The 24,549-nt window shown below is 43.3% G+C and overlaps 1 protein-coding gene across 5 annotated transcripts in view; it reads left to right on the forward strand.

Moving 5' to 3' along the window:
- PRKDC (protein kinase, DNA-activated, catalytic subunit) overlaps positions 1-24,549 on the forward strand; it is a 190,898-nt gene that overhangs the window by 19,787 nt on the left and 146,562 nt on the right. For all 5 annotated transcript variants that reach the window (XM_062188515.1, XM_062188516.1, XM_062188518.1 and 2 more), the window contains 11 exons: positions 4,059-4,211; positions 7,615-7,730; positions 8,752-8,911; positions 9,909-9,995; positions 10,789-10,908; positions 11,318-11,477; positions 16,155-16,261; positions 19,597-19,687; positions 20,785-20,948; positions 23,618-23,770; positions 23,846-23,953. In XM_062188515.1, coding sequence (XP_062044499.1) covers positions 4,059-4,211; positions 7,615-7,730; positions 8,752-8,911; positions 9,909-9,995; positions 10,789-10,908; positions 11,318-11,477; positions 16,155-16,261; positions 19,597-19,687; positions 20,785-20,948; positions 23,618-23,770; positions 23,846-23,953 — 1,419 coding nt within the window. The remainder of the gene's footprint in view (positions 1-4,058; positions 4,212-7,614; positions 7,731-8,751; positions 8,912-9,908; positions 9,996-10,788; positions 10,909-11,317; positions 11,478-16,154; positions 16,262-19,596; positions 19,688-20,784; positions 20,949-23,617; positions 23,771-23,845; positions 23,954-24,549) is intronic.

Here is a 24,549-nt window from a genome sequence, read left to right on the forward strand (position 1 = left end):
TAGACTGTTAAGCCACGGCACTGGCCTAAATAAATCTTTAAAAAAAATTATTTATGGGGCCGGTGGCGTGGCGCAGTAGATTAATCCTCTGCCTGTGGTACTGGCATCCCATATGGGCGCCATTTCTAGTGCCGGCTGCTCCTCTTCCGTTCCAGTTCTCTGCTATGGCCTAGGAAAGCAGTAGAAAATGGCTCAAGTGCTTGGGCTCCTGCACCCATGTGGGAGATATAGAAGAAGCTCCTGGCTCCTGGCTCCAGATTGGCTCAGCTCTGGCCGTTGCAGCCATTTGGGGAGTGAGCCAGTAGATAGAAGACCTTTCTCTTTGTCTCTCCCTTTCACTGTCTGTAATTCTACCTCTCAAATAAATAAATAAATAAAATCTTTATTTTTTTTTAAGATTTTTATTTATTTATTCGAAAGTCATAGTCACAAAGAGAGAGGAGAGGCAGAGACAGGGAGAGAGGTCTTCCATCCGTTGGTTCACTCCCCAATTGACCGCAACAGCCAGAGCTATGCTGATCTGAAGCCAGGAGCCAGGAGCTTCCTTCGGGTCTCCCATGTGGGTGCAGGGGCCCAAGGACTTGGGCCATCTTCTACTGCTTTCCCAGGCCATAGCAGAGAGCTGGATTGGAAGTAGAGCATCCGGGTTCTGAACCGGCATCCATATGGGATGCTGGCGCTTCAGGCCAGTTGGTTAACTCGCTGCGCTGCAGAGCCACCCCCATAAATAAAATCTTTAAAAAATTTTATTTATTTGAAAGAGGTAGAGAGGAAGAGAGATTTTCCATCTGCTGCTTCATTCCCCAGATGGCCACAATGGCCAGGGCTGGGCCAGGTTCATCTGGATTTCCCACATGGGTCTTAGGGGCCCAAACACTTAGGCCATCTTCTGTTGCTTTTCCCAGGCCATTGGCAGGGAGCCGGATTAGAAGTGGAATAGCTAGGACATGAACTGGTACCTAAGCATTGAACTCTTATTTATTTATTTATTTATTTAAGATTTATTTACTTGCAAAGCAGAATTACAGAAAGAGGGAGAGACAGGTCTTTTTTTTTTTTTTTTTTAAGATTTATATATTTGAAAGAGTTAGATTTTCCATCAGTTGGTTTGCTGCAGCAGCCAAGCTGGGCTGATCCAAAGCCAGGATCTTCTTCAGGGTCTCCCACATGGGTGCACACTTGGGCCATCTTCTACTGCTTTCCCAGGCCACCAGCTGGATCGGATTTGGAGCAGACAGGACTTGGAACTGGCACCTGTATGGGATGCCAGCACTGCAGGTGGATGCTTAACCTACTACACTACAGCACCGGCCTCAACATTGAACTCCTTTTAACATTAACTACTAGAGGGCTCACATGGTGATGTAGCAGATAAAGCTGCTGCCTGTGATGCCAGTATCCTGTATGGGCGCTAGTTTTGAGTCCTGGCTGCTCCACTTCTATCCTCCTCCCTGCTAATGGCCTGGGAAAAGCAGTGGAGGATGATCCACATGCTCTGGCCCCCACTACCCATGTGGGAGACCTGGGTGTAGCTCCTGGCTCCTGGCTTCATCCTGACCCAGCCCTAGCTGTTACGACCATCTATGGAGTGAACCAGCAAATGGAAGATCTCTCTCTGTCCCTTCCTCTAACTGAATTTCAAATAAAAAAGGCAAAATTACTATAGCTGTGTTCCAATTTTCTAGCAGATTTTTTTTTTTTTTTTAAGATTTATTTATTTGGAAGTTAGAGTTACACAGGGAGAAGTAGAGAGAGAAAGAGGTCCTCCATCCACTGGTTCACTCCCGAATTGGCCAGAACTGCCGGAGCTGTGCTGATCCAAAGCCAGGAGCCAGGAGCTTCCTCTGGGTCTCCTACGCGGGTGCAGGGACCCAAGGACTTGGGCCATATTTCTACTGCTTTCTCAGGCCATAGCATAGAGCTGGATCAGAAGTGGAGCAGCCAGGACTAGAACTGGAGCCCATCTGTGATGCCAGTGCTTCAGGCCAGAGCATTAACCCGCAGTGCCACAGCGCTGGCCCCTGGTAGATGTTTCTTAACTGTCTACTTTAAGCCAGGTAGTGGTTAGTATTTTATTTGACATTTTTATTGTTTTATTTTTTTTTTATTTAGTGAGAGAGAATGAGCAGAAGCTCCAATCCACTGCTTCATTTTTCAGATGCTTTCATTGGCCCATCTGGGGCCAAAGCTGGGAGCCATCAATCCAGGTCTCCCGTGTGGATGGCAGGGCCCACTTTAGCCATCACCTGCTGCTTCCCAGGGTGCATATTAGGAGGAATCTGGAATTGGGAGTAGAGCTGGGACTAGATATGAAATATGGGTGTTCCAGCCATTGGCTTAACCACTAGGTCGTATGCCTCTCCCTGTGAGCATTAATAGCCTAGAATAAGCAATTTTGTCAGTAGATAATTCTTACTTTTTGAAAAACCTTAGGTGTTTTAAATTTTTATTTTTAAAAGACTTACTAATTTTTTTAAAAGCTGGAGTTACAGAGAGAGGAGGCACAGGCAGAGAGAGAGAGAGAGAGAGAGAGAGAGAAGTCTTTTACCTGCTGGTTCACTCCCTAAATGGCTGTAACAGCCATGGCTGGGCCAGACTAAAGCAAGGAGCCAGAAGCTTCATCTAGATCTCCCATGTGGACTTGGGCCATAGCAGAGAGCTGGATTCAAAGTGGAGCAGCCGGGATGCGAACTGGCGCCCATATTGGATGCTGGCACTGCAGCCACTGCTGGCACTGGGCTAAGGGCAGCTTTACCTGCTATGCCACAGCACCAGTCCCCAGGTATCCCTATGTTTTGAGGTTAAGTCCCCTAAAAACATTTGACTATTGGCAGAATAATTTGTCTATAATTTTTGAATGGTAGAATAGCTTCACTTTACAAAAAAAAAAAAAGTCTTCCAGGACTTCAGAGTGCTCCTTCCTACCTTTTTTTTTTTTTCTTTTTAACATTTATTTATGTATTTGAATGGCAGTGTTACAGAGAGGCAGAGGCAGAGAGAGAGAGAGAGTGAGAGAGAGGTCTTCCATCTGCTAGTTCACTCACCAAATGGCTGCAACAGCCAGAACTGGTCTGATCCGAAGCCAGGAGCCAGGAGCTTCTTCTGTGTCTCCCACATGGGTGCAGGGGCTCAAGAACTTGGGCCATCTTCTGCTTTCCCAGACCATAGCAGAGAGCTAGATTGGAAGTGGAGAAGCCAAACTCAAAGTGGTGCCTGTATGGGATGCTGGCACTTCAGGTGGTAACTTTACTTGCTATGCCACAATGCCAGCCCCACTTTTTTTTTTTAAATTTTTATTTATTTGAAAGACAGAGTTATAGAGACAGAGAGAGAGAGAATCTTCCATCCACTCATTCACTCCCCAAATGGCTGTAGTGGCCGGAGCTGAGACTATCTGAAGCCAGGAGCCAGGAGCATCTTGCAGGTCTCCCACATGGGTGCACGGGCCCAAGGACTTGGCCTGTCCTCTGCTGCTTTCCCAGACACATTACCAGGGAGCTGGATTGGAAGTGGAGCAGCTGGGACTCGAACCTGCACCCATATGGGTTGTTGGCGCTGTAGGCCAGGACTTTAACCCGTTGTGCCACAACGCCAACCCCAAATAGCTTCACTTTTAAAGTAATGATTATATTTTAAATCATTCCTGAGAATCATGCATGTTTGTATATGTACACATATGTGTATGTACACAAGCATAGCAATTACATTCTGAGTGTTACACTGTGTGTTTGTATGTGCATATGCACACACAAAGTAACTGGCCTAAGAGCTTTGGCAAGGATTGGACCTAAGTGGTCTTACTCATTGCTATGTGCAGATGTAAATACTTGTCATGTGGCTGGGTAAGACCCTTTGACTGAAATGATACTGTGATGATAATTTAAGAAGGTGAATACATTTTGCAGCTTGAAAATTTTCAGGTTTGTCTGCTACAGTTTACACATCACTGTTTGCGTAATATTTAATGTATGTATATACCTCTCTGTCCATAACAGTGCTTTTGAAATACTCTTACTTCCTTGGTACAACATTTGGAAGTCTTTTTCTCTTATTTAAAGGATTGTATTTTACCAGATGAAGCATGTCTCTTTGTGAATTCTTCCCTTCAAAGTCTGAATCATTTACTCTATGATGAATTTATAAAATCTGTTTTGAAGATTGTTGAGAAATTGGATCTTACACTAGAAAAACAGACCGTTGGGGAGCAAGAGGTTAGTTGTTTTTGTCAATAATAATTTTGTATATGTTTTATACCAACTGTCTTTGCATGTGAATATTCAGTAAAGATAACACATTTGTGTGGGTTTGAAGAAAATTGGTTTCTTCAGGATTATTATGTACCATTTATGTTTTTCTATTGGACCTAGCCTAATGTATAGAAAATTTTATCACTAGGTTCTTTTTTTAAGGACTTGTTTATTTGAAAGGCAGATCTTCCATCTGCTGGCTAACTTCCCAGGTGGTCTCAATGGTTGGGACTGGACTAGACCCAAGTCAGGAGCTTGGAGCTCTTCCCCGGGTTTCCCACATGGGTAGCAGAGCCCCAAGAGCTTGAGTCATAGTCCTCTGTCTTCCCATGGAAAATTACTAGGGAGCTGGATGGGAAGCAGAGCAGTGGGGACTCAAACCAGCACTCCAATGTATGACTGGAGTTGAGGCGTAAGCAACTGTTGAGGTATAAGCAACTGTGCCACAACACTGGTCTCTATCGCTAGCTTTTAACAATAGTACTTTATATATTATTATTTAAGTTTATATAATATATAAATATATAACATTTATATGTTAAATATATAAATATAAATGTATAACAAAGATATAACAATATATATTTTACATGTAAATACATAAATAGGAATTTTATATATTGAATACATAAATATAAAACAATATAAATATATAAACATTTACATATTGCATACATTGTTATAAGATTCTATAAATATATAATATATTAAAATAATATTTTGGAAAAAGTTGTATACTTTGATTTCTTGACCAACAGTTAAGAGTCACATAATTTGTGTAGAAATGACTTTTTGTAGTAGGGTAGATGAACCTGGGGTTCTTCTTGTCTGTAGCTCAGGAAACTGCAAAGGGTTGCAAGATGTTGAATGTGTTCTTGAGGCGGTGCTCAAGAACTACTAACACTGCTCTTTCTCAAGCTCAAAGCTGCCAGTGAGGAGCTGCCTGGTTGTCAACAGGGGTTCGTAGTAATACACCAGGCAGGTGTGGAGGGGCTGGGGTTCCGGCATGACATGTCGAGTGCAGCAGTGGTTTTCAGACTAGACTGTGGTAGATAAGGTTCCGGCCTGTGTGCTTCTGCTGAGACGTGTAACATCCACTGGGAGGCAGTGGGGAGGAGATGCATTGGGTGAAGAACTGCAGCTGGAAAAGGCAGTGGCCCCCGGGGCTGCATTGCTCCTGTGTGTACTGTTTTCTGAGTGTTGCATTATTTTGTCGGCTTTGTATGTGTCTCAAGTAATTTCACCTGAAAAAAACTTGCCAAAAGGGACTTCCTGAAACTGTTAGCACGTCTTGTCATTGTTGATGCTTTTAGTGGCTTCCCTTTCTCTCTGTGTCCTGCCCCTGCTTTGTCCCAGAGCAGCTTCCACCTGCAGTCTAGTCTTCAGAGCCTCACCCTTCTTTGTAGATGCCAGTTCTCTCTCTCTCTCTTTGTCTTTCTCTCTTGTTCTCCTTTAAATATTTATTTATTTATTTAATTTATTTTTTGTGATGGGCCTCAGCCTCCACAACCTGTTTTTTTTTTTTTCTTTTTAAAAGATTTATTTATTTATTTGAAAGTCAGAGTTAGAAGGAGAGGCAGAGAAATAGTTCTTCCATCGCTGGTTCACTACCCTGCAATGGCTGCAACAGCTGGACCTGCACCAATCCGAAGCTAGGAGCAGGAGCTTCTTCTGGATTTCCTACTCAGGTTCAGGGACCCAAGGACTTGGGCCATCTTCTACTGCTTTCCCAGGCCATAGCAGAGAGCTGGATGGAGCCACGAACTGGCACCCATATGGGATGCCAGCACTGCAGGCGGCAGCTTCACCCGCTCTGCCACAGCACCAGTGTAAAGATTTAATTATTTATTTAAAAAGCAGAGCAACATAGAGAGATCTTCCATCTTCTGGTTCACTCCCAAAATGGTCAGAATAGCCCGGGCTGCCGCAGGCCAAAGCCAGGAGCAAGAAGCTCCATCTTGGTCTCCCACTTGGGTGGCAGGGACCCAAATACTTGGCCCATCCTCTCCTGCCTTCCCAGGTATGTTAACAGGGAGCTGGATCGGAAGCAAATCAGCTGGTACTCAACTTGTGCTCTGACTACTAGTTACAGGTGTTGCAAACAATGGCTTAACCTGCTAGGCCACATTGTGCCCCCCCCCCCCCCCCAACCCTGTGCCATGTTTCTAACTGCTGGTGTAACGTTTGGGTCTGAATACACATATTATATTTTATAATACAGGTTTGGTAACACAAATATAATGTTTAAAACTCAAATTTATATACTTTCTAAGAAATCACATTTTCCCTTATTTCTTTTTTTTTTTGACAGGCAGAGTGGATAGTGAGAGAGAGACAGAGAGAGAAAGGTCTTCCTTTTTCCGTTGGTTCACCCTCCAATGGCCGCTGCGGCCAGCGCATTGTGCTGATCCGAAGGCAGGAGCCAGGTGCTTCTCCTGGTCTCCCATGCGGGTGCAGGGCCCAAGGACTTGGGCCATCCTCCACTGCCTTCCCGGGCCATGGCAGAGAGCTGGCCTGGAAGAGGGGCAACCGGGATAGAATCCGGCGCCCCAACCGGGACTAGAACCCGGTGTGCTGGCGCCGCAAGGTGGAGAATTAGCCTGTTAAGCCACAGCGCCGGCCCTCCCTTATTATTTCTTTCTCACTGTTAATTATTCGTCTTTTCTCAGTTTGAAACCTCCCAGTCATTATTGATACTTTCTGCCTTCTGAAATTCTGCTCTGTTAAGGCATCATTGCCAGCTCTGTCATGAAAGGATACCACGGCTTCATGTTTTTCTGTTTGGTTCTTTCATCTCTCTCTTTTTTTTTTTAAAGATTTATTTATTTATTTGAAATTCCGAGTTACACAGAGAACGGAGAGGCAGAGAAAGACAGAGAAAGAGGTCTTTCATCTGATGGTTCACTCCCCAATTGGCCGCTGTGCTGATCTGAAACTAGGAGCCAGGACCACCTTCCAGGTCTCCCATGTGTGAGCAGGGGCCCAAGAACTTGGGCCATTTTCTACTGCTTTCCCAGGCCATAGCAGAGAGCTGGATTGGAAGTGGAGCTGCCAGGTCTCAAACCAGCGCCCATATGGGATGCTGGCACTTCAGGCCAGGTTGTTAACCTGCTGCACCAGAGTGCCGGCCCCTTTTTCATATCTTTACTTCATCATTTTCCATGAGTCCATATTTTGTCTTGGGTTTTCTGCTAGTCACATCATTCTGATCAGCTGTGAATTCCAGAACACTCGTCTTTGCCTTTCTCACTTTTTCACTCTGTTCTCATAGCCCCAGGCCTAGACTGTGAAATCAATTGGAATGTGACTTGTTGAACAGTGTATGATTCAATGGTACAATGTCTATTTGGTACAATTAATTTTTAAGGATGGAAATGAGGCCACTGGTGTTTGGGTGATCCCGACTTCAGATCCAGCTGCTAACTTGCATCCTGCTAAACCTAAAGATTTTTCAGCTTTCCTTAACCTGGTGGAATTTTGCAGGTATTTTATAAAATTCTAATTATTTAAGAATGAAAATGATCAGTGGTTAACTATAATGTTGTAAATATCTTTATAACAAATTTAAGAAATGGGAAGAAACTTAAAATCCAGAATTACTTATATGGACTTTTTAAATTTATTTATTTGAAAGGCAGAGTTACAGAGAGGCAGAGACAGAGAGAGAGTTCCTCTGGTTTACTCCCCAAATGGCCGCAGTAGCTAGAACTGGGCCATTCTGAAGCCAGGAGCCAGGAGCTTCTTTCGGGTCTCCCATAGGCCATCTTCTACTGTTTTCCCAGGCCTTAGCAGAGAGCTGGATTGCAAGTAGAGCAGCCAGGTCTCAAGCTGGCACCCAAATGGGATGCAGGCACTGCAGGTGGTGTCTTTTTTTTTTTTTTTTAATGCGTACTCATCTTTTGGAAGAGTACTTGATTTTTTTAAAAAGATTTTATTTATTTATTTGAGAGGTAGAGTTACAGACAGTAAGAGGGAGAGACAGAAAGAAAGGTCTTTCATCTGCTGGTTCACTCCCCAATGGCCAATGGCTGCAACAGAGCCAAGAGCTTCTTCTGGGTCTCCCACACAGGTGCAGGGGCCCAAGCACTTGGGCCATCTTCTATTTCTTTTCCAGGCTATAGCAGAGAGCTGGATCAAAAGAGGAGCAGCCAGGACTAGAACCTGCGCCCTTATGGGAAACCGGTACCACAGGCGGAGGATTAACCTAGTGCGCCACAGTGCCGGCCCCAGCAGGCGGTATCTTTACCTGCTATGGCACAGCACAGGCCCCACTTACGTGGACCTTTAAAATGCACCTAAATGTACCAGCTTGGAATTACTTTTCTCTCTCTCTCTCTTTTTTTTTTTTTTAAATATGTAGAAGATCCTTAGAATATAGTTATACCTAAAAAGTTATATAATGGAATTATTGTCCATAATGTTTTGTGTCCCCAGTGCTTTTAAAGTTGAATAAAAATTAACGTGATAAGGATTTGTGCCTCAAGCATTTAATTTGTTTTTGCAGAGACATTCTCCCTGGGAAACAAGTACGATTTTTTGAACCTTGGGTATACTCATTTGCATATGAATTAATTGTGCATTCTACACGCTTGCCACTCATCAGTGGTTTCTACAAATTGCTTTCTATTGCAGTGAGAAATGCCAAGAAAATAAAGTATTTTGAGGTAAGTCTTTTTGGGAGAACATTGAATAATCCTGTGATTTTTTTTTTTTTTTTTTAGGTTGCCTGAATATAAATGCCTTATAAAATATGTGATAATGGCATATGTGGTTTTAAAGTCAGTCATATATATATTTATATATATAGAAGTTGACATGTGAATAGTAGTTGGATGATACTTAGTATTATTTTCTGCCTGATTTTTTTTTTTACAACTTTATTTAATTATTGGAGAGGCAGAGTTACGGAGAGAGAAAGGTTCTCCATCTGCTGGTTCACTCCACAAATGGCTGCAGTGGCTGGAACTGGCTGATTAGAAGCCAGGAGCTTCCTCCGGGTCCCCCACGTGTGTGCTTTCCCAGGTTATAAGTAAGGAGCTGGATTGGAAGAGGAGCAGCTGGGACACTAATTGGCGCCCATATGGGATGATGGCATTGTAGGTGGAGGCTTAGCCTACTGTGCCACAGCACTGGCCCTCTGCTCTGATTTTTAAGTACCTGGCTGACTATGGAAGCTTGGAGGAATTTTCAGGGACCAGAAGTACTAATATTTCTTGTGAGGTCTCGGGCCCTCTCCAAGTTTAACCTAATCAGGAACTCCAGCATGAGGCTCAGCAACCCAGGCTCTTCTGGTGCCTGTTGAAGGTTGAGCGCCAGAGAGGCTCCAGTCAGTTGCAAGAGGAGCCCACCTGCTAATTACAGGCTGAGCAGATTGATTGGGGCATAGACACATGTTTCTGGAAGATGGTGAAAGATTCATGGATTTAGTCAGGCCCACGCCTTTGGCCAGCCATCTACCTCCCCACTTCTCTGTTTCTGATTGGCCTCTGCCTAGAAATGTCTTTGGAGCCCAGTCTTCCTTCCAGTCTGCAAGAGACATTGATGAGGTGAAGGTAATGGTGAGATGAAGACATTGATGAGGTCTCCCCTGTGAAGGGAACGGCCAGATCAGGAATCACCTGTTTGTTGTTCATTGCACTAATTTGCTGTTCTACTTCTTAGGGAATTAGTCCTAAGAGCCTGAAGCACTCTCCTGAGGACCCAGAAAAATATTCTTGTTTTGCTTTATTTGCAAAATTTGGTAAAGAGGTAACTTGTAAATGATTTCTCTTAGTGTTTTCATAAGTTATTTTTAAATTAATGTATATTGAAAAAATTCTAGTGGTCATAATCATTTATTTTTTGTTCATTTTTATTTTTATTTATTTGAGAGATAAGGAGTGAACTCTTATTTATTTATTTATTTTATTTATTCATTTTTATCTTTATTTATTCGAGAGAGATAGAGAGGGAACTCTTTCATCCACTGGTTCACTTTTCAAATGCCCACAATGGCTGGGATTGGGCCAGGCAGAATCCAGGCATCTGGAACTCAATCCAGGTCTCCAAATGGCTCCAAAGTGCTTGAGCCATCACTGCTGCCCCACTGGATGCATATCAGCAGGAAGCTGAAATCAGAAACAAAGCTGTGATTCAAACTCAGACTCTCTGATATGGGATGTGGGTATCCTAAACAGCATTAGAATTGATTAAAAATTGGTTTGCTAAATTTTGCTTGGAAGTATGGTCTGGAAAAACTAACTTAGAAGTCATTGTACTTCAGAAATCCTCTGAGTGATCTTAAAATAATTCGGTTGAGTGGTGACAACACAAAATTAAGTAGATTCTTTAGTTTTTCCATAGAGTAAGAATTAATAATTTCAACAAAATAAGTGTTCCTGGATCTAGGGATTTATTTGTAAGTGAATTTGTAAGTGATCTTGTTAGATAAAGGCAACATGTTAATTTTTTGTACTTGAGAATAGGGTAAATATTTTGTAATTTTTTTTCAAATTGTAGGCCTCTATGCAGTTACACAGCATTGTCTTTTTTTCTTCTTTAGGTATCAGTTAAAATGAAGCAATACAAAGATGAACTTTTGGCCTCCTGTTTGACCTTTGTTCTATCCTTGCCACATGACATCATTGAACTTGATGTCAGAGCCTATGTTCCTGCATTGCAGGTAGATGCATTGTCTTGAACAAACCTGTTTCTTCATCAGTTTTAGGTTTTCTAGAGATGGAAGTATGTCAGCAGGTGCTTACCCAGCAGGGCACACCTGGCTCAGGTTCTGCTTCTGTAACTTAACTAGTTTTGGAACACAAGACACTTAACTTGGCCTGTCTGAACTTCCCTTCCCAGTTAATGTGAGAGTTAAGCCTTGTGTGTGTGGGAAGTGTGTAGCATACCCTGTCATCTGGGTTGGGGCAGCTTGCAGTCCTCATAATTACTCAAACTGTACCCATTTAACCTTTAGCTCTGTCTGGTGGCCCAACAATAGAAAATATACTTAATAGAAACTGCAGTTAATTTTTTTTTCTCTTCAAATCTAAAATTCCCTACATTTCAGCTTACTTTGTATTGACATACAGATGGCCTTCAAATTGGGCCTGAGCTGTACCCCCCTGGCCGAAGTAGGCCTGAATGCCCTCCAAGAATGGTCAGGACACATCCGCAAGCATGTAATTCAGCCTTACTACAAAGACATTCTCCCCTGCCTTGATGGATACTTGAAGACTTCCACCTCATCAGGTAAGGTTTGGACGGATGGGGATGTGTATTGTAGTTGCAATGGCAATGTTATAACTGTAGTAGGGACTCCTTGTATTTTAGCCTCTTGAAATCTCAAATATGTTTGAACGGTATTTTTTTGACCTCCCCAGTTCATCTTAATATAATTTGAGTAATATGTAATTGACAAATTAAAACTATTTTTCATTTTACTCACTTATTTTCTAGTAAAGTTTATAAATATTTAAGGGCTAAAATTCAATGTTAAATATTCTGAGCTTATAATTCCTCATATTATTGCCTTGTAAAAATCTTCTGAGGAATAAATCATGCAGGGATTAAAACCATTAGAAAATTTAATAGTAGTTTTATATTTTGACTTAATTTCACTTGATTTTTAAAATCAATTAAAATATAACTGAGGAATTACTAATGATAGCCAGTTAAGAAGTTTTTTTTTTTTTTTTAAAGCCATCTTAGAAGAAATAGGTTTGGAAAAAGATTGAAAGAAAAAAGTCATTTGGCCTGGCAAAGATATAACTGATCAAGAAAAGTAGTACCTAAAGTCAGGGGACAGATTTACTTAAGCCAGAATGAAAAAGGACATTGTTCACTCATGCAAGCAAAAAGGAAGATTCAGCTCAGAGGACTCTGAAGTATTTATAGGAAAATTCAAGTTTTGCTGCCTTCAAAGTAGAAATCAAGTGTTAATTTTTGTTTTATGTACACAGGTTGTTTTATTGTGAAATCTGAATGTTATTGGCTTGGAAACATTAAGTGAAAGTGTGTGACAGATTCCATTCTCTGTATGGTTTGTGTGATGTCCTCAGTACATTTGCAGAGTTCACGAAGAGTCAGAATTCTGGAAGATTTTTACATAATTCATAATGGCAACGAATATATTTTAGAGGCAAAACATACAAACTAGTTAATCTTCATCACATATGTAGACTTTTTATTTTTTAAAGATTTATTTAAGGCCAGCGCCGTGGCTCAATAGGCTAATCCTCCGCCTAGTGGCGCCGGCACACTGGGTTCTAGTCCCAGTTGGGGCACCGGATTCTGTCCCGGTTGCCCCTCTTCCAGGCCAGCTCTCTGCTGTGCCCCGGGAGTGCAGTGGAGGATGGCCCAAGTGCTTGGGTCCTGCACCTGCATGGGAGACCAGGAGAAGCACCTGGCTCCTGCCTTCGGATCAGCGCGATGCGCCGGCCGCGGTGGCCATTGGAGGGTGAACCAACGGCAAAAGGAAGACCTTTCTCTCTCTGTCTCTCTCTCATTGTCCACTCTGCCTGTCAAAAGAAAAAAAAAAGATTATTTATTTGAAAGGCAGAGTTACAAAGAGGCACAGAGAGAAAGTCTTTCATCCACTGGTTTACTCCCCAGATGGCCGCAACAGCTGGGACTGAGCCGATCTGAAGCCAGGAGCCAGGCACTTCTTCTAGGTCTCTCATGCAGGTACAAGGCCCCAAGCACTTGTGCCAACTTCCACTGTTTTCCCAGGCCATAGCAGAGTGCTGTATTGGAAGTGGAACAGCTGGGACTCAAATGTGTGCCCATATGAGATTTTGGCACTGCAAGTGCTGGCTTTACCTGCTATGCCACAGCGCTGGCCTCCATTTGTAGGCTTTAAATATTCATATTATAGCAGTGGGTATTTGGCTCAGTTGTTTAGTCAGCACTTGGGGAATTCACATCTCATATTGGAGTACCTGTTTTCTCTGCTTCTGATTCTAGCTTCTTCTAGGAGGCAGCAGATGATGGCCCCAGTGGTTGGTCCCTGCCACTCTTGTGGGAGACCCAGATTCAGTTGCAGGCTCTTGGCTTTGGTTTGGACCATTGCTGGCTGTAGTGGGCATTTGAGGACTGAACCACCAGATGGACAATAGTTCTCTTTCCCTCCCTCCCTTCGTCTCCCTCTCTCTCTGCCTTTCAAAAAAATAGCCAAAAAAAAATAAAAAAAACACCCTATGTAGATATAAAATGAACAAGGGTCAACGATTTTATTTAACTTAGCAGTTAATAAGGGAGATAAGGTGTTAGAACTGGTTCCCATAGTTTGGATCTAATTATGGGGAAACAGTGAATGAATCCAAATGTAGGGACCCTGTACAAAATTACTGGTGTGTGATTTAGAAAATATCTAAATCATGAAATTCAAGGAACAGTCTGAAAGAGACTAACAGGTCAGGTAAATACAACTTGCAGTTCTGAACAGGAAACACTAGGCTCAGTGTTGGGCTCCTGACTATGTCTGAGGAGTTAACTGTCACTCATGTCTCAGTTTTGGGGTGTCACTCATGTCTCAGTTTGAGTGGCTATGCAGTAGTGTCCCTGTGGGGACGCCACACTAAAGAATTCAGTGGTGGTGGTAATGCATCACGTTGGTAACTTCTCAGTTCAGGAAAGCAGTTTTATGCTGTACTTTCAGGTTTTTTTTTTTTATGGTGAACTTTTATGTGTGTGTTTGATTTATTTTGTTTATTTGAGAGGCAGAGTTGCAGAGAGAGGGATAGGGAGGGCTTCTAGTCTTCTATCAACTGGTTCACTCCCTAAATGACCACAATGGCCAGAGCTGGACCAATCCAAAGCCAGAAGCCAGGAGCTGCTTCCGGGTCTCCTACATGGATGCAGGGGCCCAACCACTTGGACCATCTTCTAGTGCTTTCCCGGACACTGAGCAGGGAGCTGGATCAGAAGTGGGAAAGCTGGGACTTGAACTAGTGCACATATGGGATGCTGGTGCTGCTAGGCAGTGGTTTAACCCACTATACCACAATGCCGGCCCCCGGTGTTTTTTTGTAAAGATTTATTTATTTATTTGGAAGTTGAGTTAGAGAGAGAACTTTCATTTGCTGGATCATTCCCCAAATGGCTGCAAGTCCCAAGATTGGGCCTGGCTAAAGCCAGGAGCCAGGAGCTTCCTGGTCTCTCACATGGGTGCAGGGCCCCGAGTACTTGGGACATCTGCTACTGCTTTCCCAGGTCTTTAGCAGGGAGCTGCACCAGAAATGGAGCAGCAGGGACTCAGACTAGTGCCCAAATGGGATGCCAGCATTGCAGGCAGCAGCTTAACCCCCTATACCACAATGCTGGCATCCCATATTTTGTAAGTTTATAATTGCTTCCAGAAAAGTAATAATTTGTAGAGGATGTTTAAAACTGTAAATATTTTTATTCCTCATTGAACTTTTTTTAAAAAATATGTTACACAGTGCTATGGTTTTGGATATGGTTTCTTTTTTAAAGATTTATTTATTTATTTGAAAGTCAGAGTTACATGGTCTCCCACGTGGGTACAGGGGCCCAAGGACTTGGGCCATCTTCTACTGCCTTCCCAGGCCATAGCAGAGAGCTGGAATGAAAGTGGGGCAGCCAGGACTTGAACCATGGCCCATGAGGAATGCTGACACTACAGGCGGCAACTTTACCTGCTACGCCACAGCGCCGGCCCCTCCTCATTGCGCTTTTACCGTGAGAGTTTTAGTATCCATTCACAGTTCTTCTTGAATCAGTTATTACTCAGGTTTTACTTCTTTCATCCTAGTTGGCATTTTACTGTAAGAACTAACTTGCCTTTGGGGTCAGTGCTGTGGCAGAGCAGGTTAAGCTACAACACTGCAGAGCCAGCATCCCATATTGGCACCAGTTCGAGACCTAGATGCTCCACTTCCAATCCAGCTCCCTTAATGCACCTAGGAAACCAGTGAAAGATGGCCCAAGTGCTTGGCCCCTGCATCCATGTGGGAGACCCAGAAGAAGCTCCTGGCTTCAGAACAGTTGAGCTGTGGCCATTGAGGCCATTTGGGAAGTGAACTAGTGGATGGAAGATCACTGTCTCTGTAACTCTCACTTTCAAATAAATAAATAAATCTTTAGGAAAAAAAAAGAATTAACTTGTTCCTTTCCTCTATTTATTTCTCTAGATTAATAAAGACTTAAGGATTCTTCCTTTTTCAGAGGGTCTGATCTTTTATCCTTGTGATTGATTTTGAGGCTCATGTTGTCACACACATGGCCTGTTTACAGTGTGGAAATTGGGTCCTGGCACTGTGACAAGGTGATCTGGGCTATTCTTGTAAGTGCCAGTCTGCCTACCTGCAGTCAGCCACTTCCTAAAGGAGCCACATCGCTTTTGGTAGACAGTGGTCTTTAAACATAAGACAACCACTATTAATGCTATTTTTCTAGAAAGTTAATTTTTTTTTTTTTTTTTTTTTTTTTTACTTTTTAACAGGCAGAGTGGACAGTGAGAGAGAGAGACAGAGAAAAAGGTCTTCCTTTTGCCGTTGGTTCACCCTCCAATGGCCGCCGCGGCTGGCGCGCTGCGGCCGGCGCGCTGAGGCCGGCGCACCGTACTGTTCCGAAGGCAGGAGCCAGTTGCTTATCCTGGTCTCCCATGCGGGTGCAGGACCCAAGCACTTGGGCCATCCTCCACTGCACTCCCAGGGCACAGCAGAGAGCTGGCCTGGAAGAGGGGCAACCGGGACAGAATTCGGCGCCCCGACCGGGACTAGAACCCAGTGTGCTGGCACCGCTAGGCAGAGGATTAGCCTGTTGAGCCACGGCGCCGGCCATAGAAAGTTAATTTTTTAAGTTACAATTTTAATGATTCTAATGGCAATATATTGTACTCTCCCTATTGCTCATTAAATGAATGAATGAATACTATTTAATATTGGTTTTTGTTATTGTTGATAGGTGAGACCAAGAATAACTGGGAAGTGTCAGCACTTTCTCGGGCTGTCCAGAAAGGATTCACTGAAGCTGCATTAAAGCAATTGAAAAAAACAAAGAACATTTCATCAGTAAGAAATCTTTTCTATTTTCTTTGTCATAAATAATATAAAACTTGGGCTTTAATGCTTGTGAAAAGCAGAAAACATTGCTTAAAGTTTTTGCATAGAGATATAATATAGCAGTAATATAGAAATAATTCTAGTGTATTTTTAGGAGTAAAAACATAAAGTATATTAAGGACTTGTTTATTGTCTTGATTCTGTTTTCCTGTTTGTTTCTACTGTCAAATGTGTTTGGTATAATGGAAGGTGATATGCAAGTCAGAATCCCTATCACATAAATCTGTAAAATTGATTTGTTCACTGGTAAGATCTTAAACAACATTTTATCAACTTTAGTTCATAACAGATTTTTTTCTTTTTGGTGATAATTTCTTATATTTAGCTTTGAGATGAGTCACATGATCTGATAGAAAATGTAAATGGAGAAAATTGAGTTAGTTTAGGGAAATGCCTATTTTTTTTTTTTTAATTTTTGACAGGCAGAGTGGACAGTGAGAGAGAGACAGAGAGAAAGGTCTTCCTTTTGCTGTTGGTTCACCCTCCAATGGCCGCCGCGGTAGGTGCGCTGCAGCCGGCGCACCGCGCTGTTCCGACGGCAGGAGCCAGGTGCCTCTCCTGGTCTCCCATGGGGTGCAGAGCCCAAGCACTTGGGCCATCCTCCACTGCACTCCCTGGCCACAGCAGAGAGCTGGCCTGGAAGAGGGGCAACCGGGACAGGATCGGTGCCCCAACCGGGACTAGAACCCAGTGTGCCGGCGCCGCAAGGTGGAGGATTAGCCTGTTAAGCCACGGCGCCAGCGGAAATGCCTATTTTTTTTGGTATGAAATAAAAATTAAAAGTTTAAAGATTTGTTTATTTATTTGAAAATCATTTATAGAGAGAGAATGAGATAGAGTGATATAGATAGATCAATCAGTTGATCGATCTTCCATCTGCTGGTTTAGTCCCAAAAGACTATAACAGCCAGGGTTGGGCCAAGCTGAAACCAGGAGCATGGCGCTCCATCCAGGTCTCCCATGTGGATGGCAAGGGCCTAAGCACTTGGGCCATCTGCTGCTTTCCGAAGTGGATTAGCAGGGAGCTAGATTGGAAGTGGAACATCTGGGACTTGAACTGGCGCTTATTTGGGATTCTGGTGTCATAGGTGGTGGCTGTAACCTGTTGCACCACAGCGCTGTCCCCTGAAAAACTTAAAATGTCAAACTGATAATGTAATTTCTTCCCACCTCCTTATTTTGGGCAACTTTTGGTTGAGACATTGAATAAGACAAGAAATGGCCGGCGCCCTGGCTCGCTAGGCTAATCCTCCGCCTGCAGTGCCGGCGCTCCAGGTTCTAGTCCCAGTTGGGGCGCCAGTTCTATCCCGGTTGCTCCTCTTTCAGTCCAGCTCTCTGCTATGGCCCGGGAAGGCAGTGGAGGATGGCCCAAGTGCTTGGCCCTGCACCCACATGGGAGACCAGGAAGAAGCACTTGGCTCCTGGCTTCGGATCAGCGCGGCGCGCCGGCTGTAGCGACCATTTGGGGGGTGAACCAATGGAAGGAAGACCTTTCACTCTGTCTCTCTCACTGTCTAACTCTGCCTGTCAAAAAAAAAAAAAAAAAAAAAGGCCGGCGCCGTGGCTCAACAGGCTAATCCTCCGCCTTGCGGCGCCGGCACACCGGGTTCTATTCCCGGTCAGGGCACCGATCCTGTCCCGGTTGCCCCTCTTCCAGGCCAGCTCTCTGCTGTGGCCAGGGAGTGCAGTGGAGGATGGCCCAAGTGCTTGGGCTCTGCACCCCATGGGAGACCAGGAGAGGCACCTGGCTCCTGCCGTCGGAACAGCGCGGTGCGCCGGCCGCAGCACGCTACCGCGGCGGCCATTGGAGGGTGAACCAACAGCAAAAGGAAGACCTTTCTCTCTATCTCTCTCTCACTGTCCACTCTGCCTGTCAAAAATTAAAAAAAAAAAAAAAAAGACAAGAAATGACTTTGGAAATTTCTTAATTTTTTCACACATAAACAAGGCATTACTTAAGCGTATCTCTAGTTTGCAAATAAAATGTTCCTTGGGATGGTGGTTCTCTAAATGTGGACTCCTGGGGCTCACAGGTACAAATCAATGCCAGTTTGACTGTGTTGACGTTTGTCATGGTGGGCAGCACTGCTGTTCCTTGGCACTTTGTTGATGCTTGCCCTGGGCCCAGGTGTTTTTAGCATTGTGAGGCCAGAAGCTGTATAGAGCGGGCCTGCTGCCAGTGAAGCATGGAGCTGTCTATAGGAAAAGCCCTAGTGTAGCGGAACCACAGCGCCATTTTTAACTTGAAACATCAACTGACAGCCATACCCTAGTCGTTCAGAATTGGTTAGTCAGCAGATGTTGTCTTTCACATGAACAAAGTGACCCCTCCCATTTCAGGAAAACATCTCTTGCCAATATTTAAAGTTCAAGCTTTTAAGCAGAAATTAAAATTTTGAGAAATATGTAGCTATTATAGTGAGTTTGTTAGCTTCTTCATGTTTAAGAAATTTTTCTGATCAGATTGGGGGCGATGTTAACAAATGTGTCGTTTTTGCATGTACAACGAAAGGTGTCACCTTGTGAGATCTGCATAATCCAATGATCCATTATTTTCAAATGAGCAATACATGATGGTAACATTGTGCATAGGCAAATAGTCCATTCAAACTGCAAAACAAAGCAGTGGATTTTTAATGAGAAAAGGGTATATACAGTTCATTGTTAGGTTTCAGATTATACAGTGTAACTAACCTTTAAGAAGTTACCCTGGTGCAATGTTGTTGTAATATCAGAGTGGTCACAGTTATCTCAGTAGCCTACTGTGGTGCTCCTCTCTCTTCCAGCCAGCATCACCAGAGCTGTCTTTAGCAGCAAGAGCACAGAGATTACAGGAATGTGAAACCAGGGCCACCCTACTGAGGTTTTTGTTTGGAAGAGTGAATTTTCATAAGAGGATGTAATGTGTTAACATGCAGTGAGTTTAGTATTTTTAAATAAAATAATAAGCATTTGTAAACTTCTTAAGTTTAATTTCTAATGTGATAAATGTTTGTAAGTACAACCCACATAAATAGAAGTTCACTGGGACTTCTTGCTATTTCTTAAGATGAAAAGAGGTTTTGCCAAAACATTTGGAACCTCTGGCCTAAGAAATGAGGCCCCGGCTGCAAAACCGAAAGAGATGTGACCTCTTCCATGACTCTGCAGTCTCATTATCGGCCCTGCTCTGTGGGATATAATTAACCATTAGGAGAGGGTGGTAACCTAGTGTTTCTTTCTTCTCATCTTCTCTTTAATTTTTAATGCTATTGTCACATATATCTTGTTGTTCAAATTTACAGAATGAAGCATTGTCTTTAGAAGATATAAGAATTAGAATAGTACAAATGCTTGGATCTCTAGGAGGACAAATAAACAAAAATCTGGTTACAGGTAAACTTCCCTTTAAGATAAGTTAACCTTTGGACATATTTGTCCTTTGATTAGAGTGTATGCAGATCACAGTTTATTCCTATTTGTGATTTACATATTTTCAAATAAGATTCTAAAAAGCAGTATTCCTCTGATGAAATACTTTGTATCCATATAATCAGAATAATTCTATTGATAAGGGAGAAAATGTTCTAGCTTTATTTGTTAAGTATGTTTTCCCTTTTGAAGCATAATCTAATTGGATATTCTTTTTGTATAAAACATTATGTCAGAGGAAGGCAAATTAGTCTTTTGTAAACCTGGTTTTAATATTCAGATATTTTTAGATTGTTTTATCATGATGAACATTTTTTGGTTAGTAAAAATTCATCTGTTTCTTACTTTTGAAGTTCTTAAATATGCTAGTGACTTTTGGTTATTTAGGGAGTTAGAGCTCACATTTGGAAAGCAAATATTTTGAGTAGGAGATTTTTAATAGAAATATTGTTCATTTCCTGTTTTTCCACAAAGTACCTAAGTGATTATCACTGAAATTGGATGTTAAGCATTCCACTTTGTTAGACTTGGTTAACAATAATTTTACATTAAGTTAAATTCAGAAATAGTATGTTGGTCATTTCTATTGTTGTAATTACATATCTGAAGCAAAACTAAAAGGGAAGATGGAGGTGGGTGTATACCCTAGCAATTAAGACTCTGGTTAAGATGCCCACATCCCACATTGGAATGCCAGGGTTCCATAACCTGTTCCGGCTCCTGCCTCTAGCTTCCTGCTGCTGCAGACACGGGAAGACGGCTGTGATGGCTCAAGTAACTGGGTCCCTGCCACCCACTTAGGAGACTGAGTTTCTGGCTCCTGGCTTCTGCCAGGCCTAGCCCAGCTCCTGCTGCAGGCATCTGGGGAATGAGCCAGCAGATAGGAACTCTCTCTCTCTCTCTCTGTTGTTTCTTTCTGTCTCTCTGCTTCTCTAATAAATACATTTTTTTTTTTAAAAAAGGAAAAGTGATTAACGTGTACAAAAGCGTTGTGGTTTAAGTACTGAGGGTTGTTAGAAGACTTTTAATGGAAAAATATTATTCTTAAATCTTTCTGACAGCTGCATCTTCTGATGAAATGATGAAGAAGTGTATGGCATGGGATGTGGAGAGAAGGCTTGGCTTTGCAGTGCCGTTCAGAGACATGAAGCCTGTCATTCATCTGGAGGGGTTCTTGCCTCGGGTCACAGAATTAGCCCTTTCAGCTAGTGACAGACAAACCAAAGTACTTTTAGTTTTGCATTTCATTCATTATCTAGAGTCCATTGCTTTTAAAACATGCTGGCTGTGTCATCGATGCTAATGTCATTAATTTTTGGTTTTTTGGTAATATAGTAATTAGAAAACTCACTTACTAGAAGTTGGTGTCAGGGCCGGTGTTATGGCACAGTGGATTAAGTTGCTGTTTGTGATGCTGACATCCCATATCAGAGCTTGGGGTCAAGTTCTAGCTGCTCCACTTCCAGTTCACTTCCCTGATAATGTGCCTGGGAAAGCAGTGGAAGATTACTTATGTACCTGGACCCCTGCCAGCCACATGGGAAATCTGGATGGATTTCCAGGCACCTGGCTTTAATCTGGTAAAGCCACAGTCATTGCTACCATTTGGGGAGTTAGTTGATGGAAGATTCTCTCTCACTCTTGCTCTCTCTCCCTGTAACTCTTCCTTTCAAATAAATAAATCTTAAAAAAAGGGAGTAGGAGTCATTGATAAATAAAAGTTAAACATAAATCATTTTAATAGAAAATAACCTTGCAAAACATAAATATACAAAAAGTCTTTATTTTTTTAAGAATTATCTATTTTATGTATTTGAAAGAGAGGAAGAGAGAGATCTCCCATCTGCTGATTTACTCCCCAAATGGTCTCAACAACAAGGGATGGGCCAGTCCAAAGCCAGGAACCAGGGCTCACTCTGGGTCTCCTGTATACATGCCCAAGACCCAGCTACTTGAGATATCTATCATCTGCTTCTTCCCAGAGTATGCATCAGCAAGAAGCCAGAATTGGAAGTGGAACTGGAACTTGAACCCAGGCACTCCAACATGGGATAGAGGTGTCCCAAGCAGCATCTTAATTGCTACACTAGATGCCTGCCTCTGCCAAAATCTTTCAGCTGTAGAAAATGTTGCATTTAAAACTGATAGTCTGTGTTTGGTTATAGCCTTATCCCAGGGTATTGGAAGCAGGTCATCTGAAATTTAGTATTAATTTATAAATTTTTATTTTTTTAAGATTTATTTACTTTAGAGGCAGAGTTAGAGAAGGAGAGACAGAGAGAGGTCTTCCTTCTCCTTCACGGGTTCACTCCCCAGGTGGCCACAATGAGCAGGAGCCAGGAGCTTCTTCCAGGTCTCCCACATAGGTGCAGGGGCCCAAGCACTTGGGCCATCTTCTATTGTGTTCCCAAGCCATCAGCAGGGAGCTGGATCAGAAGTGGAACATCTGGGAATTGAAGTGGCGCCCATATGGGATTCTGGCACTGCAGGCAGATGTTTAACCTGCTACCTAATTTGTAAAATTTGTTTTTTGTTTTTTTGAGAGGCAGAGTGGATAGTGAGAGAGAGAGACAGAGAGAAAGGTCTTCCTTTTTGCCTCTGGTTCACTCTCCAATGGCTGCTGTGGCCAGCACATCTCGCTGATCCGAAGGCAGGAGACAGGTGCTTCTCCTGGTCTCCCATGGGGTGCAGGACCCAAGCACTTGGGCCATCCTACACTGCCTTCCCGGGCCATAGCAGAGAGCTGGCCTGGAAGAGGGGCAACCAGGATAGAATCTGGCGCCCCAACCGTGACTAGAACCCGGTGTGCCAGTGCCGCAAGGCAGAGGATTAGCCTGTTAAGGCATGGCGCCGGCCTAATTTATAAAATTTTAAAGTGCTTCAAAAGTATATGTATTGAAAGTGATAGTTGAAAATGTGCTAACAGGGCCGGCACTGCAGCTCACTTGGCTAATCATCCGCCTGCAGTGCCGGCACCCCGGGTTCTAGTCCGGGTTGGGGCGCCGGATTCTGTCCCGGTTGTTCCTCTTCAGTCCATCTCTTGCTGTGGCCCGGGGAGGCAGTGGAGGATGGCCCAAGTGCTTGGCCCTGCACCCGCATGGGAGACCAGGAGGAAGCACCTGGCTCCTGGCTTCGGATCTGTGCCGGCCATGGTGGCCATCTGGGGGGTGAACCAACGGAAAAAGGAAAATCTTTCTCTCTGTCTCTCTCACTGTCTAACTCTGCCTGTCAAAAACAAACAAACAAACAAACAAAGAAAACCAAAAACGTGCTAACAGATGAAGCACGGTGAAGTAGTTCTGTAGTATGACAGCATTGAAATATATTTCCTATGAATATATTAGACCCAGTGTATAAAGTTTATAAATTTTGATTTCTTAAAAAAAGATTTCTTTATTTATTTGAAAGGCAGGGAGATACAGAAGTAGAGACAGAGAGATCTTCTATCCATTGGTTCAATCTCCAAATGGCCATAACAGCCAGATCTGGGCCAGGCTGAAGCCAGGAGCTTTTTCCAGATCTCCCATATGGGTTCAGGGGCCCATGCACTTGGGCCATCTTCCACTGCTTTTCTAGCAACATCAGCAAGGAGCTGGATTGGCAGTGGAGCAGCTGAGATTCAAATCAGCACTCTAAAATGGCATGCTGGTGATGCAAGTGGCTATTTAGCCTGATGTACCACAGTGCTAGCTCATAAATTTTAATTCTTAACTCTTGGATTAAAAATCAAAGTGAGCAGGAATTTTATATGAGAAGCATCACTTTCAGTTAATTTACATTTGAGTTACCTGAAAATTACCTGCAATAAATGTTTTGCTTCTTAAAGTCCTAAACTGAGTAACATGGCAGACTGTTCTCTTATAATCCGATAACTGTTGAACTGTCTTGTTTCAGGTGGCAGCCTGTGAGCTGTTACATAGCATGGTTATGTTTATGCTGGGAAAAGCCACTCAGATGCCTGAAGGAAGTCAGGGTCCCCCACCCATGTACCAGCTCTATAAGCGAACATTTCCTGTGCTGCTTCGGCTTGGGTGTGATGTGGATCAGGTAAGGGAGTGCTTTTGAGTTGCTTGTTTCTGACCCACTCTGAAGGAATCAGCTGTGATGGTATTGTCTTTATAGGTGACCAGGCAGCTCTATGAGCCCCTCGTCATGCAGCTGATTCACTGGTTCACTAACAACAAGAAATTTGAAAGTCAGGATACAGTCGCCCTGCTAGACACAATATTGGTGAGTAGAAGTTGATCCTTTTCCTGCTGTTTCTATCAGCTAGTCATAGTTGATATATATCTGTTTTGACCTTTAAGAACAGTTACCTGGGGGCCTGTGCTGTGGTATAGCAGTAAAGCTGCCGCCTAGAGTGCTGGCATCTCATATGGTCACCAATGTGAGTCCTGGCTGCACCACTTCTGGGCTGGCTCCCTGCTAATGTTCCTGGGAAAGCAGCAAAAGATGGCACAAGTGCTTGGGCCCTGCACCCACATCGGAGACCAGAAGAAGCTCCTGGCTCCTGGCTTCGGAGCGGCCCAGCTCCAGCTGTTTCAGCCATTTGGGGAATGAACCAGCAGATGAAAGATCTCTTTCTCTCTCTCTCTCTGTAACTCTGGCTTTCAAATAGGTAGATAATTTTTTTTTTAATATTTATTTATTTATATGTCAGAGTTACACAGAGAGAGAAAGAGAGGCAGAGAGAGAGAGAGAGAGGTCTTTCATCTGCTGGTTCAGTCCCCAGTTGACCGCAATGGCAGGAGCTGCATCCATCTAAAGCCAGGAGCCAGGAGTCTCCTCCGGGTCTACCATGTTGGTGCAGGGGCACAAGGACTTTG

This window comes from Lepus europaeus, chromosome 4, assembly GCF_033115175.1.
Source record: "Lepus europaeus isolate LE1 chromosome 4, mLepTim1.pri, whole genome shotgun sequence".
Taxonomy (NCBI): domain Eukaryota; kingdom Metazoa; phylum Chordata; class Mammalia; order Lagomorpha; family Leporidae; genus Lepus; species Lepus europaeus.